The following is a 15,448-nucleotide window of genomic DNA, read 5'->3' as shown; positions in this document are numbered from 1 at the left end:
TTATGTTTTCCGATAATAAAGTACAAATACAATTTCACTACCAAAGATGCCCGCAAAACAAAAGTAAGTTACTGACGTTACAATAGAGGGCATTTAAGTCTTTTTAAATTTATATTATTTCTGTCAAAGAATCATTTTCCTGTGAAAAGGAAATGTGAAAACAAGACAAAACTAAAAGTTCATTTATGATAGTCTTAGTGGAAAGAATAATGATAGAGCCACAAATTCTTTGTTTAAATTTATAAGAATAATTTTCATAACATGAACATAGTGGTTGAATAAAAGTAATATTATTCTAACAAGTAAATTAACTTAATTTTATTTTGAAAAAGCCTTAAATAATTAATTGGTATGATGAAAATTCACATTTAACATTTGGTATTATGTTTATTATTCTATTATTGTTTGAACACCTTGGATAAATTGAGATATTAAAAAAAATATAGAGATTCAAGTGGTAAATTAAAAAAAAAAAAGTAAAGAGGAATGGACATGTCATTCTCTTTTAAATAAATATTGTCATTCATAATTTTTTAAAATAAAAACTATGTATTAGTTGACCTCTATTATACATTTCTAATATATTGGTTTTACAAATCGACTGATGGATGACACATAAAATGCCACATCTATTAAGATATAAACAATATGTTCTATATATATGTTGCATTACTCTTTTTTAAAATATTTTCTAATTATAATTGAAAGTTTGGGATTGAGGTAAAGTGTTAAATAATTTTTTTTTTAGAATCTATTCTCAAATTATATCTAATAATCAATTCTTTAATGATTGCCCGTGTATTGGGTTAAAAAGAAAAAAAGAAATCCCTCATATAAGCTATGTTTGATAAAGTAAGTTTTCTTCAAACATATGTTTGATAAATACTTTAATAACTCAAACACAATTTGAAAATAAAATTGTCATATAATTGATTATTTCAGAAACGACACCAACCCCAGACATGTAAACAATAGAAGGGAACTATGCTGAGGCTTTCAGCTGGATTTTTATTTTAATCTCAATTCAAGCCGTTGCAAAATTAAAATATATTATGACATTGTTGACAATACTAAGGCTGATATTTGACAACCTATATATAATGAATTTTGACGTACGTTTATGGGTCCTACGGTGGTCCAGACATAGCGAAAAGAATCTAAAATTTACAACCATGCATGTACAGCGATAAGATTTGCAAATATTAATGATACTTTTTTGACCTTTTAATTTAAGTACTATCAAGAATCAAATGACTCTCCAACATTTTCAACTTTGTACATGTACTTACGCGGAGGCTGGCGAGATTGCCAATTCCTGCTGAATATGAGCTGTTTTTGGGATAATAATTTCGATCTTGCATGGTCTCAATACTAATAGAAGAGATGAAACTCTTAATTTCATGTTATTCGTGCTGAATTATGAACTCGAAATTGCATGCATGTTTTGTGTTCTTATATATAGTAAAGCCGTCGTCGATATAAACACCGCGTTGGCCAAAATTTTCTGGCAAAGTTCATGTGAATTGAAAATTCAAATGATTAGAATTTTAGAATTTTGAAGAAATGAAAAAGAGCTAACTGAACCCCTCGTGTTTTCATTCCATTGATGATTGTGGAAAATTTGTGTGACAAGATATTACTTTAGCGAGACATTATTAAGAGCCCATCATGTGTGTATTTCAATTGGAAATTTCAACTTCTTGTATTTCATTTGGAAAGCAATTTTACAGTAACGGAGAAAAGGAATCCAATAAGCTTCTCGAACAATGAAGAAAGTCAATCTAATCACTCATAAAGTACGTGTATAAGTTAGAACTAAACAGATCTTATCTTCAACGCACTAGAATATTATGGTTAACTATTTCTTTCTCAATTCTCATAGTCATTATAAAATTCTACAGTGGGAATAGCAACCCGGCCGCGTGACAAACCCTTATCTTATTGTTGTAAGATAGGTGCTAAATATGTTACAAAATTTTAATTTAAAAAGAAGAAGTAGAATATCATATTATTATTATTATTATTATTATTATTAATTTTGGTTATCATGCGCGCTACCCCACCTCATCCCAAATTATCGAATTCTTGACTTATTTGTATTGGATCTAGAAGAGGTCAAACTCACTGAGCCGTCCTCTCGTGAACCAAAGAGATATGGTCTAGATTATATTAAAAATTAAAAATTTATTATAAGTAGATATTGACAATCAACCGTCTGTAAACCGTTAAACAGACATTTTAGTTGCAATGCAGCTCATACCATCTCAACCAAATTATTAAACTCTTGACTTCTTATTTCAATAGGCCAAATCGACCGACTATTTTTTTAGGGACCAGAATGACGTGGTAAAGAATATACCACAAATTATTAATTTGATTCTAAATAGATGTGGACAACCAAGTGTCCGTAAACCGCTAGAAGAATGAAAATTTGATAGAAACTTCTACACCGAAAAACATTAATATATATATTTTTAATTAAACTGTTATCGATAAGATTTCAAACGTGTGTTCTGAGGACACATATTAATAAAAAAATTTATTACACTAATAGAATAAAATTTGCTGAGAATTTAAATTAGCAAAGCTTGATCATTTACACTCACTTATCAATGAAAGCCGCATCATTAGTGAAGAAATATATAAAACTAAACTACGTATCCAAGTTCTTCATTCCCAACGCAATTCTTAAGATATAGTCGTGATAATATATTGATGAGATAGGAGGCATTTAGCATGGTCCCCTTTCAATTTCTAGATGAAAATAATTTGAAAGTAACTGTCGTCGTTTGACCGTTGAATCAAAAGAGAGATGAGTGTGGTCTCAATGGCCATATAGGGGCAGTCGCTTCGTATATATATGTCTATTAAAGCAAGATTGAGGGCGTGTTTCTTTCACCTACTGGTCTGTATTAGGACAACCTAGCTACTTTGTAGGACTTTTGAGTTTTGCTTCAAACATTCATTTGTCGTCCTGTCATGTAAGATATATTTGGATTGAAAATGGCCTCACGATATTTATGCATGTGAACGTGATAGCGTTTTCAAAGTTTGAGCCTAGCTTCTTTCAATAATTCATTGTTCCACAACATTATATATGACCTTTTTTTTTCTTTATTAATTATTCAAAATAATTCACGGTTGTTTTTAGGAAGAGGCAGTAAATAATAGATCTTAAACAAATACATCAATTATCTTTTATTAATCGGTATGTATGGACAAGCAATATACAAGAGGTTGATTAATAATAACAAGAAATGTTCTTCATAAAAGAGCTTGTGTGACATCGTGCACGTTATGATATATGACGGTACGTGTGGCAAGCTTTTATTGGGGGAGTTTTGTTGTGGGTCCAGCTCCTCTAAGTGAGAGTTTGCCACGCGTGCCTTTGTACACTAGATTACATCCTTATATGGATGTATATCAGGATATTTAAGAGTTTAGGTAATAAAATAAAATAGTATCAGGGATGATAAAAAATAATTCATTGGTTCATTTTATAGGTCTCTTAATGTTTTTAGCTAAGTTTAGCGAGCATGATGAAGTAAATTTTCCTGAAGAAGATGCACTCCTATTTTGACTTTTGATTTATTTCCAAAACAAATGCGAAGAAAGAAATCTTGAGCTTATTAATATAGATGGTTCAGTTAGCTCTTCCAATCAGACAAGAGCTACCTTAACTAAATTAGCCCCACAAAAGAAAGGGGGAAAAAAAATGATATCAAGTGTGAGAATCAGTTTAATTCGTAACCATTTACGTTAAAAAGGAAAAGCAAACGCTAGCTAATTGAGAACAGCATGAAAACGTGTATGCAATAGAATACATTCTAGAATTAGCCATTGACGAGACAATTAACATGTAGACTTGCAATCCAACTATATATAATTAATCACTTTGAAGTCTTTGAGGCGGATCCTGTACGTTCATTCATCGATCACGTTATAAAGGTGCCTCCAACAGTGGAAAGCTTAATTAGTGCCCAAAAGTAACATAGAGGGAGAATTGAGTTCCCTTTAATGCCAAGGAAGTTATATTGTTTTCCTCCGAAAGAAATCACTAGCTCGTCACTCACTTTGTAAATTTCTTCTTTTCCTCTCTTCTACTGGAATATTTAATTAATTAATTGATATTAATCAATTATATTGTTGCTTTTCTGAAGCCATGGAAGAGATTGTGTCTTCGTCTTCTTCGTCTTATCCCATGCCGTTTTGTCAAGAAACCTCACCAACTCTTCAACAGAGACTTCAATTCATTGTTCAAAACCGGCCTGAGTGGTGGGTCTATTCCATCTTCTGGCAACCACTGAAAGACGTGAACGGCCGCCTTGTTTTATCATGGGGTGATGGCTATTTCCGCGGGAGCAAAGATTTTGCTACAAGGGCGGCGGCAGGCAAACAAGGCGCAGGCAACGAGCCGAAATTCGGCTTCTTTTTGGAGAGGAAGAAGGTGAGCAAAGAGGTTCAAGTTCATTTCGGAGAGGATATGGACTTGGATAGAATGGTGGATGGGGATGTTACGGACGGGGAATGGTATTACACAGTGTCGGTTACCCGTTCATTTGCAATTGGTGATGGTAGTGCTCTTGGTAGGGTGTTTAGCTCTGGTGATTATGTGTGGCTAACTGGTGACCATGAGCTCCAACTGTACGAGTGTGAAAGAGTTAAAGAAGCTCGTATGCATGGGATTCAGACTTTGGTCTGCGTTTCAACTGCTTGTGGAGTTGTTGAATTGGGCTCTTCAGATTTGATCAAAGAAGATTGGAGCTTGGTGCAATTAGCCAAATCTCTCTTCGGCCCTGTCATTGCTACTATGCTCACAAAGCAAGTCAATCTTAATTCTGAGAGCCAACTTCAACTTCCCAATCCCACGACCAGAAATAATAATAATACTAATAATGTTGCTCCGCTGCTAGACATTGGAATGTTCTCAGGTGCAGGCGCCCCCCACCACCACCACCACCATCATCAAAAAGAGTGGTCCCTTGAAGAGAATTCGAAGCAGCAGACCCGGGAAGTATCCGGCGATGTAATTAAGAAAGAACAATTAGCTGCTGGTTTTGGCCGTTCATCTTCAGATTCGGGGCCTTCTGACTCAGACGGTCACTTCGTTTCAGGATTTACTGACATTAATGTTACATCCAAAAAACGAGGAAGAAAGCCAACAAGCGGAAGAGAGTCTCCTCTCAACCACGTGGAAGCAGAGAGGCAGCGCCGTGAGAGGCTTAATCATCGCTTCTATGCTCTCCGCTCTGTGGTTCCAAACGTTTCCAAAATGGACAAAGCTTCTTTACTCGCTGATGCTGTTGCCTACATCAAAGAGCTCAGGGCCAAGGTTGACGAACTTGAGGCGAAACTCCGTGAACAGGCTAGAAAATCAAAGGTGGTGTACAACGTTTATGACAACAATCAAAGCACTGGCTCTACAATCATGATGCCAACGTCGTCTTCGACTACTCATCATCTTGGCATTAATATTAATATTATGGATGTCGATGTGAAGATTGTAGGATCAGAAGCCATGATACGTGTTCAATGCCCAGATATCAATTATCCGGCAGCTAAATTGATGGATGTGCTCAGAGATCTTGAGTTTCATGTTCATCATGCCAGTGTATCAAGCGTGAGGGAGACTATGCTTCAGGATGTTGTCGTCAGGATTCCCGAGGGATTGATTAGTGAAGAGGTTATTAGAAGTGCTATTTTCCAAAGAATGCAAAACTAGTTTAGCTTACTACTCGATCTTGCTTATTAACTGCATCCGTTTTTTTTTTTTTGTTCTGTCCTTTTTCCGTTTTTCAGATTATCCTACCTTTTGTTTTGTAGCAGCTTATAATTATCATGTTGAATTTGATTTATTTTATTTTGTTGGTGAATTCAGAATTCTCGTCTTGTCAGTCATCACCACATTCAATTATATTCTTTGTTTTTTGTTTTAGTACTTACGTTTATGATAAAATGATGAATGCGCATGCAACGGAGTCCAGAGAGGAACTTACAGCGCAAGAATCTTGATGATAAGATAACTGTGTTAAGAGGAATAGAGAGTGGGTCAAATCAAGTCAAGGTAAAGAAATTATGTAGGTCCAAATTCAGCTAAGGAGGGGGAGAAATGCCATAGTCTACATCGCATCACTCGGATACAGGGTCTACTGAGATTATCGATGAGGTGCATTTAGTTGCATTGTTTAGGGACCCGCTACTTCGTTATAAAGACCCAATTAACACTATCTGAAAGAGAGTGAGCCTTCTTATAATGCCCCCGTTAATTGATGTTACTTGAATTTATCAAAAACAATTTAATTTATTTCTTATTTTGAATGAGAATTCAATTAAAAATTTAACTAAATTATTCTTTTAGTAAATTTTTACATCCATCTCGTTCCATAATTTATATTTATATCTTAAATTTTAATTGATTTTTTTTTGAAAGACAACAGGTATTGAGATAAAAATTATACAGTGAGAGGAAAATAATTTAATATTTTAGGATTTACATGTATTTTATAAATAAAGATTTAAAGTAAATTCTTTTTTAGTAGGAAATGATTAATTTTAGCATGTGAATTTATATTTTATAAATTAAACGGAGAATATTTTAAGAAATAAAATATAAAATGGGTGTTATAAAGATTAAAAGCTTCACTCATTTGTAAATCACAAGTACAGCCCGAAATTGAAAGTATTGGCCTAAACAGGCACGGTGCGACAAAGCCCAATATTTATCCTGAAAGATTCAAATCATTTTACATTTTTTTTTTTTTTTTACTGTGTCCCTGCTTATCGTGTATCTAACACCGGAGAAAATGAAAATCCTAAGATTTACAAAAATGCTGCCATCACACCCCATTCACCACCTCATTAACAGTACATAGCCATCCGGTTAAAGAAAATAGAGTTGATTTGTGCATCATATGTAACAAAATTTTCATAAATGCACAGCATATGTGGGGGTGATCCAATGAGTATTTTCAATTTTCATACTTCGCCACTTGAGAATGACTACAGGCAATTTTCCTCCATTTAAAGGCCAAAGAGAAGAATTTTAAAGACCACTTAGTGGAATTTTTTCTTCTTTTTTTTTTCACCTTCTTTCTTGGAAGTTGAGCTGGGTGCTTCTAAAAGAGAGAAAATTCAATGCAGCACTTCCTAAATATGTGATCCGTATGCAGGAGTGCTAGACTGGGTGGTTGGACTAAATTTTTTTCAAGTAAAATTAAAAAAGAAAGCAAAATCTAGAAGTGAAGCCATTGGATTATTAAATTAAACTCTAACATTCTTTTTTTTTTTAAATAAAGATTAAACCCTACCATTAAACTAACACTTTCTAGTTTGAAAATTACCTCGTGAATTAACCTTTTTAAATAAGAAAAATTATTAAATTTTAAAAATGACTCTATTAGAATCAATATAATTTCAACCCAAATTTATTAAATTTTAATAATTACACTTACAAATTTCATTAATTGTTATCTTACAGCAAGTGATTATACCAAATAGGCAAATGCTCTAGCATTTTTTCTACAGCAGAAAGGCCTTGAATGATGAGAAATATAGGAATGTGGTCATTTGTGATGTTGAAGACCAGCTGGAGGTCGGTAAGAAAAATATAAGTTACAAAAAAGAAACGGTTGGAAATTACTATAAAATTTAGAACTTAGATGAATAAACCAAATTTTAACACTTAAATTTGTTTTACAACATGATAATACGAGTCAATCTATTAATGGGTGGGAGCACCAATTCAGCACTGTGACGCGTGCTCTAAGAACACCCAGGAATTTTTTTTTTTTTTTTGAGATTTTATTATATAATGTAGTTTTCTCTTAGCCCACACATAGCGTGCCCCTTGATTTTTCTCCTAATGCACATTTTAATTTATTTTCACCTTTAAAATTTAGAAAAGAAAATTCTATTTTTGCCTCGAAGCTCGTAACTTTTTAAGGAGGGCTTCTTTTTTTTTTTTCATGTATTATCTCATGATCATCCAATATGTTCTTCTAAATTTACCGAAAACATATTTTGCACTTTCAAATAATAGACAATATTAAAAAAAGTGAAATTGGCTATACCAAAAGTATTACTCATCTTCCATTCACTTCTTATCACATCTATATACTTCAATCAATTGTGATAATATTCAAATAAATAATAAATACAAAAGGAGTAATGTTTTAGGAACACCAAATTGAAACTCTCCTTGACAACTTAGTCTGGCGGAATATTCAGAACATAAATTGGACAAGCAAGTTGAGAAATAATGAAAACTAACAATGCGAACAGCTAGCAAATGTTAGGTTTATTTATGTCACCAACCTGCATGAAAACAAAGCGTGAGGGAAGATCCCATAATAATATTAACGAATAAGTTGTGTATTTTCTATGGGTTGGCCAACAGCTCGTCCCTGGAGAATACGAGTAAAAGTGTACGTGTGAAAGGCTGAAGATTTGAAGTTTCCTGTGCTGCAAATTAAGGCTCTCGCATGGATATGAAAAAACGTTAACTTTTGTATAGTCAAAGTTGGGTGCCGCATTCCTAACTTAAAACAAGAGTTCAAAGAATAATATCATAAAGTGTTTTTCAAAAGATTGATGATGTATGTCAATAACATGATCATTTACCGAAAATGATAAAAGGAAGAGACAAAAATGTATAAGAAGACAAAGGCTAGGATATTTTTTAGATTCTTTAGACTACAGATATTAACAATTAAGTTATCAAAATCAATGTGGCTCTTATTCTTTAAAGGTGCGTTTACTTCATGAAATAGGAATGTGGTCGAATGTGAATGGGTTGTGAATGGGAATGGACTGTGAATGAGAATGAGCTGGAATAATTACTTGGCAAAAATAAATGTGAATGTGAATATATTGGAATGCCATTGATGTGTTTATTTGGCAAAATAAATAGGAATGAGAAATGAGAATGATAATCAATTTACTAAAATACCCATAGTATTAATAATTAATTACCATTATTAATAATATTATCATTATTGTTGTTATTATTACTATTAATAATATTAATAAAAATAATATTAACAATAATTAATAATAACTAAAATAATAAATTTAATAATATTATTAATTTTTATTAACTTCATTATTTTAGTTATTATTAATTATTGTTATTTTTATTTTTATTAATATTACCATTATTAACATTTATTATTATTATTATTATTAAATTTTATTAACTTTATTATTTTAGTTATTATTAATTATTGTTAATATTATTTTTATTAATATTATCATTATTAACATTTATTATTATTATTTTATTATTATTATTATTATTTTATTATTATTATATTTTATTAACTTTATTATTTTATTTATTATTAATTACTGTTAATATTATTTTTATTAATATTATCATTATTAAAATTTATTATTATTATTATTATTATTAAATTTTATTAACTTTATTATTTTAGTTACTATTAATTATTGTTATTATTTTTTATTAATATTATCATTATTAACATTTATTAATATTTTTTTAATTAATATCATTTTTATATCTAGATAATGAAAATTACATTATTATTATTATTATTATTATTATTAAATTTTATTAACTTTATTATTTTAGTTATTATTAATTGTTATTATTATTTTTAATAATAATAATAATGACAAAAACAACAACAACAACAACAATAATGATATTATTGTTAATAATGATAAATTAATTATTATTTTTATCATTATTTTTATTGTTAATAATGATAATATTAATAAAAATAATTAATAATAACTAAAATAATAAATTTAATAAAAATTATTATTAATGGCATTTAAAATAATAAAATTAATTGTGATTTGAATGAGGGTAATTTGGGAAATATGAAAAAATTATAGGGATACAAAAGTAAATATATATTCCATTATCATTCTCTCATTTTCATTCCCAACCCCCCACGGGAATGAGATTCCCATTCCTTACTCCCAAATTATGTGGGACCCACATATTTTATTCTCATTCCCAAATTACATTTTGCCAAGTAAATATAGGTTTTATTCTCATTCCTTTATTTCCATTCCCCATTCCATGAAGTAAACACACCATAAAAGTAGATCGATTATAATAAAAATTTATTTATATATAAGCTGTAAGTATATGCGTTTGTTAATTACTTAATAATTAAATTATATCATTGTCAAGTTGATAAGATATAAACTATCTTTTAAAAAAGAAAAATCCCCTGCTCGCTGTTAAATTTCGACAACGAGATACCAGGGAGTATAAGAAAGATGATATTTTTCCAGTGTAGATCATACTTTATTTTACATTGCAATTTAGGCAGTGTTTACTTTCTGGAGTGGGAGTGAAGAGTGTGGATTCATCCCACTCTAGTGTTTACTTCAACAAAATAGAGAGGGATTGGGAATCCCACTCCGTGGGCCCCACCCATTTTTGGAGTGGGGAGTGGGAATCCACTCCCACCTCTCTCCCACTCCCACCTCTCCCTTTTCTACCATTTATTTATAATATTTAATTTAATAAATTAAATTAAATATTATTATATTTAACTAAATAATAATTTACATTGATTATAAGTTAAAATTACTTAAAAATAATATTATTATATTAATAGAGAATTAATAAATATATGCTATCTTTATTTAATAATATAATATTATTATATTTATTTTAAAAATAATAGTACTATATTTATTTAATATTAATAATAAATAATAATAAATAGTTTATTCTAAGAAAATATTAATTTTGTACTAAATAATATTATATTAATAAATTTAATATAATTATATAAAATAAAATAATGTTTCATTTTATATTTACCCTTCTTTTTATTAAATTTACTATAACTATATTTAATAAATATTTAGATAATATTATTATATTTAACTAAATAATAATTGGGTTTGATTCTAAGTTTAATTTACTTAAAAATAATAATATTATATTAATAGAGAATTAATAATATTACTATATACCATCTTTATTTGAAAATATAATATTATTATTTTATTTAAAAATAATAGTATTATATTTATTTAATATTAATAATTAATACTAATAAATAGTTTATTCTAAGAAAATATTAATTTCATACTATGTTAATAGTAAAAATATTTCATTTATATTGCCCTTATCAACAATTTTTAATTTATATAATTAAAATTAAAAAAATTGTGATGTTCATAATTAAGAATATTAATAATTATTATAAATTTAGAAATATAATAAAATAAATATTTATTCATTATATATATTTTTTATTAACTTTGTAATTAAAAACTATAATTCTTTACATAAGGATAAAATTGTAATTTGAAACTATTTACTCCCAATCCAAGTCAAAGTAAACACATAAATTGGATTCTAATTTTCATTTCGTACTTCCATTCCAGTGCAAGTAAACAACCTACTCTCACTCCCACTTTACACTCCCAATCCTAGGATTCCCACTCCAATCCAAAAAGTAAACACTACCTTATAATAGTGATACATTGGTGCAGTGACTCACAAAACTTAGGATCAAAGGCTGAGATTTGATTTACACAACACTAGAAAATATTACAGTTTGTCTATTCTTATCTCCAAAGAACCTGTCTCATTATTGGCTAACAAGCAAATCTAACAATACATCACGACCGTTTGATTCATTCTCAGCTTGATGATCACTCGAAATGCTCCTGAATGCTTGCAGAATCCAAATGGTTCAGTTTCCGCCACAAATAGTTCATTGAGACATTTTGTTGACCACCTTCGCAAATTTATCAAACACCTTGCATTTGAACTCCTATTATTTCCATAATATATCCGAAATGACCACTCTCCATTCATTGCTCGTGATACATGTTTAGAAATATTCTTATGCTAAGAATTTTGCTAAGAATATTAACCAAATGGAGTGACTATTTTTGCAAAGAGTGGCTACTTGCCAAAACAATGTAAAAGGAAAATTATTGGATCTTTTTCGTCCGGGATGATGAATTGAAAGTCACTTACATCGTATTGAGGAGAGGGTGAGATGCAAATATTAATGGCTATTAAGTGACGACAATTACTTCTGTGATAACAGAGCTGTGATTCTTCCATTCGTTGCCGTACATCAACGTGGATAGATTTTAATGCCTCAACGTGTATTGAACTGAAGAGGGCAAGAAATTAATTAGAAGAAAAAGGGAATTAAAAATAATTATATAACACATCGTTTGATTTAATTTGGCAATCTTCTTATCAAATTCTTCACATGGCATTTCACACTTGAAGTAGCTATATTAGCTAGAAGTAGAAAACCCGGCAATTAATCTCAGGATATCTTTATCCATTTTAATTGCTTACTATATATATTTTTTAATGGTGATTCTCCGAAGGTTCATGGCCACTTGAGCTCCTCCATATCTCTTCAAGTTCCCGAGCAAAAGTCTTTTGTCTTCCCACAACAATTGTTATATGATCTTTCTTTTCGATAACCTTAACGCGAGCACGAGGGATTTTCCTTTGAACATTGTAGCTACACTCCACCGGAATAAGCTCATCATCTTCGCCGTGAAATACGTTAACATCACATTTCACGTGATTGCGGACGGCATCCAAGTACCCATCAAGCTTGTTTGCGGTGCCACAAATGATGTTGTGCAATGTATGCCATGCAGCGTTGTGTGTGTGGCAAAAGAATCCTTCAAGCAGGAAAGTCCTGATCCTGTTAAATGTGTTTCACTAAATTGCATTAATATAAACGGAAGTGGTAGATACAAGTCTCTATCAAAATGCATAGTACAAATGAAATTTAATGTAGCAGAGCTAATTGGGTGTGAAGAAATGGAATTGAAAATTAATTTCAGCATTAAACAACCTTTCTGCATCTTGGTTGGACCTAAGTCACAGCAACGTTTGACCACTTTCTAGTTTCTATCACACACTTAATTTTCTTCTTTGCTGGTAGTTAGTGCAGTAATTAAAATGCTTTTTCCATGTAGCTGTCAGAAAATTCTCAACCGAAATCCTATGTCAAACCAAAATTTTGCAAGTTTCACAATATTAAATAGTGTAGGTGGCCTATCATGAACGACGCGTATCCCTGATTGATATCAAATTGATTACGAGTGTCACCTCAATAATCAACCTCAAACGAAAGAATATTTTTTTAAAAAAAATTATTTGTTTATCTATTTATTTATTTATTTTTTGGAGGGAGGTTAATTTCAATCGGGAAGCGCTAGCTAGGAACAGCTACTTCTCTACTAGTACATCATAAAAGTTTGGCTCCCGAATGTAGGCCATGTGTAAAGCCCCTTTTTTTATATGGACAAAATAAAAAGGGGGAAGAGCACCAAAAGCAACCAAACTTTATCGAGGCGTAAATCAAAATATTTTTCAAAGAAATATAGAAAATGGGTCATGAACAACACTTTAGACCACGAATCAGCCAAAATATATAATTGATTATCAAGTTGACGGGTTTGATATAGCTAGGCGTAGATGAGTCTATTACCTGTTTCTAGTGACAAGTTTGGCAAGAAATTCCCACACCCGATGGTTCTTGCAAATCAGCAAGCAAATTGTCCGAGAGATGTGTTCGTACCAACAAGCCATTGATGCACCAAAAGCTATTAGTGGCCATACGCGTCTTGGTGCTACCTTTCTCATCACATACTGCGAGGCTTGTGCTCCTTTTGGTACCGGATAATATGGCTACAACCAACCGATGTATTCAGTTTCATTAATTTTAATTTGGTAAATAAAACTTCATGTATAGATCGATAATCAGATTCAAATAATAAAATGACTAATTAACTAATAAATTAAAAGATGAAAAATATGTAAAATATTAAGAATGGAATAACTTACAGGTGCTAGTAGAGTTAGGGACTTGACTGATCCAGGATGTTTAACAGCCAGTGCAAGAGCTAATATGCAGCCTAAAGAGTGAGCAACAATGTGGAAGGATTTAACTTTGTTTGGTTCAATTACTGACTTTTCAATCATGTCCAAATGCTCTCTCACGGTGTAAAGGGAATCTGTTGGCTTAGGGCTCCTCCCAAACCCTAACAGATCGATGGCGAATAATCGATAAGTCGATTTTGAAGCACTTGAAAAGTTTGGGAATAATGTTTCAGTCCAAAATGCTGAAGATGAAATGAATCCGTGAATGAACAAAACATCTTCATGTGCCTCATCTGACATGTACATATCACACACACACATGAATCCAAATTATTAAAATCGTCAGCTTAAAATAATTAGTGAATTAATTAATGTATGTGTGTGTGTATTGGCCATCAAGATTTACAATGATCATTAATTAACTATAATTACCTGATGGTCCTTGAGTCTTAACAAAGAGAGTATCTCTGCTAGAAGAGCTCCAACAAGTGCAAAATTTACAATCACAATCAGACCATCTTGGGATTGGATGTGATTGCTGCCCTCCGATCTTACCTTGTAACATTTCAATAATGGTAGAATTAACGGTGAACGTTGATCTCACCGTTCCTTTTTTTATCCTCTCACAAGATTGTGCGACATTTCCATCCACTTTAAGCCTCTTTAGCTCATTAACAGTTTGCTTTGAGGCCTCGGACACAAGCGACGGCCGGGTGTAGAGAGTATCCGAAATCTCTTCTAGATGTAACTTACTAGAAGTAAGGCAAACGATTTTTGATTTGCCTTGTTCGGAAACCAAGATTTTGCCGCTGCTAGTGATGGCCTCTTTTGCTGAAGAGCAATAACAAGGCTTCCATTCAGCCTCAATGAAGAAATCCGCAACTTTGTAAACCATACATAAGAGAAAATCAACAAGATCAAGAAAAGAAAACACAATGAAACTCACGGCCTTGTTCAAAAAACTGCCTGTAAATGATAAAACCAATTTGGTTTTGCACATTGCAGGCTCCATTTCTTCAAAGTAAACTAAAAAGCCACAACAAGACTACAATAAATCCAAGAGATATAATTAAGAAAGTGAGAGAAAGATAGGGAAAAGGTTATGCTGCGGAAACAATGAACTCGCTAGGCACCATTGGCTTATAATTAATAGAGATCAAAATGTCATTGGAATACCTTTAACGCTATACTAGATACACCTTTTTTCTTAGCTTAACATGCGAATGTTACACTCACAAATGGAAAGCCAAAAGAAGATAAAGGGGTTTTAGAGTATTCGGTATTCTGAAAATGGGGGTCGTTGAAATTATTAACAGCCCAGCATGAGTAGCTTTCTTGCACCTCAACATAGAATTAAGAAGATTCATATGATGTTAGCGTGTGGGTAAGCTTCTCTTAAAACTTAATGGCCAGATAGAGAGAGAGAGAGCTTCAGACTACTCACTAACAGTAACAGAGAAGATAAATGAATTCATTAGATCATTTAACATCGTTTGTTGGCCAAGGCAAAAAAGGTTGGTGGTGGTTGAACCCCCTGATGATGAAACAATTCTCCTTAGCGTACCTAGCTATACATTAAAGAAAATA

The 15,448-nt window shown here is 31.4% G+C and overlaps 2 protein-coding genes across 2 annotated transcripts; one reads left to right on the top strand and one right to left on the bottom strand.

Moving 5' to 3' along the window:
- The first annotated feature begins 3,901 nt into the window (after window positions 1-3,901).
- Window positions 3,902-5,873, top strand: LOC102607443 (transcription factor MYC2-like). The gene is made up of 2 exons (XM_006476222.4): window positions 3,902-4,076; window positions 4,161-5,873. The coding sequence occupies exon 2, from the start codon at window positions 4,163-4,165 to the stop codon at window positions 5,720-5,722; it is 1,560 nt and encodes a 519-aa protein (XP_006476285.2). The 5' UTR covers window positions 3,902-4,076; window positions 4,161-4,162; the 3' UTR covers window positions 5,723-5,873.
- Window positions 5,874-12,143: 6,270 nt separating this feature from the next.
- On the bottom strand, window positions 12,144-15,448 carry LOC102607146 (probable lysophospholipase BODYGUARD 3). The gene is made up of 4 exons (XM_006476221.4): window positions 14,294-15,448; window positions 13,826-14,154; window positions 13,470-13,669; window positions 12,144-12,677 (listed from the first exon to the last, which is right to left on the bottom strand). Exons 1-4 carry the CDS (start codon window positions 14,871-14,873, stop codon window positions 12,329-12,331), a joined length of 1,458 nt encoding a protein of 485 aa, XP_006476284.2. The 5' UTR covers window positions 14,874-15,448; the 3' UTR covers window positions 12,144-12,328.

This window comes from Citrus sinensis, chromosome 3 (genome assembly GCF_022201045.2).
Source record: "Citrus sinensis cultivar Valencia sweet orange chromosome 3, DVS_A1.0, whole genome shotgun sequence".
In the NCBI taxonomy this organism is placed as follows: domain Eukaryota; kingdom Viridiplantae; phylum Streptophyta; class Magnoliopsida; order Sapindales; family Rutaceae; genus Citrus; species Citrus sinensis.
Note: the sequence above shows the minus strand (reverse complement) of the source record. Positions and strands in the feature narration are given on the sequence as shown.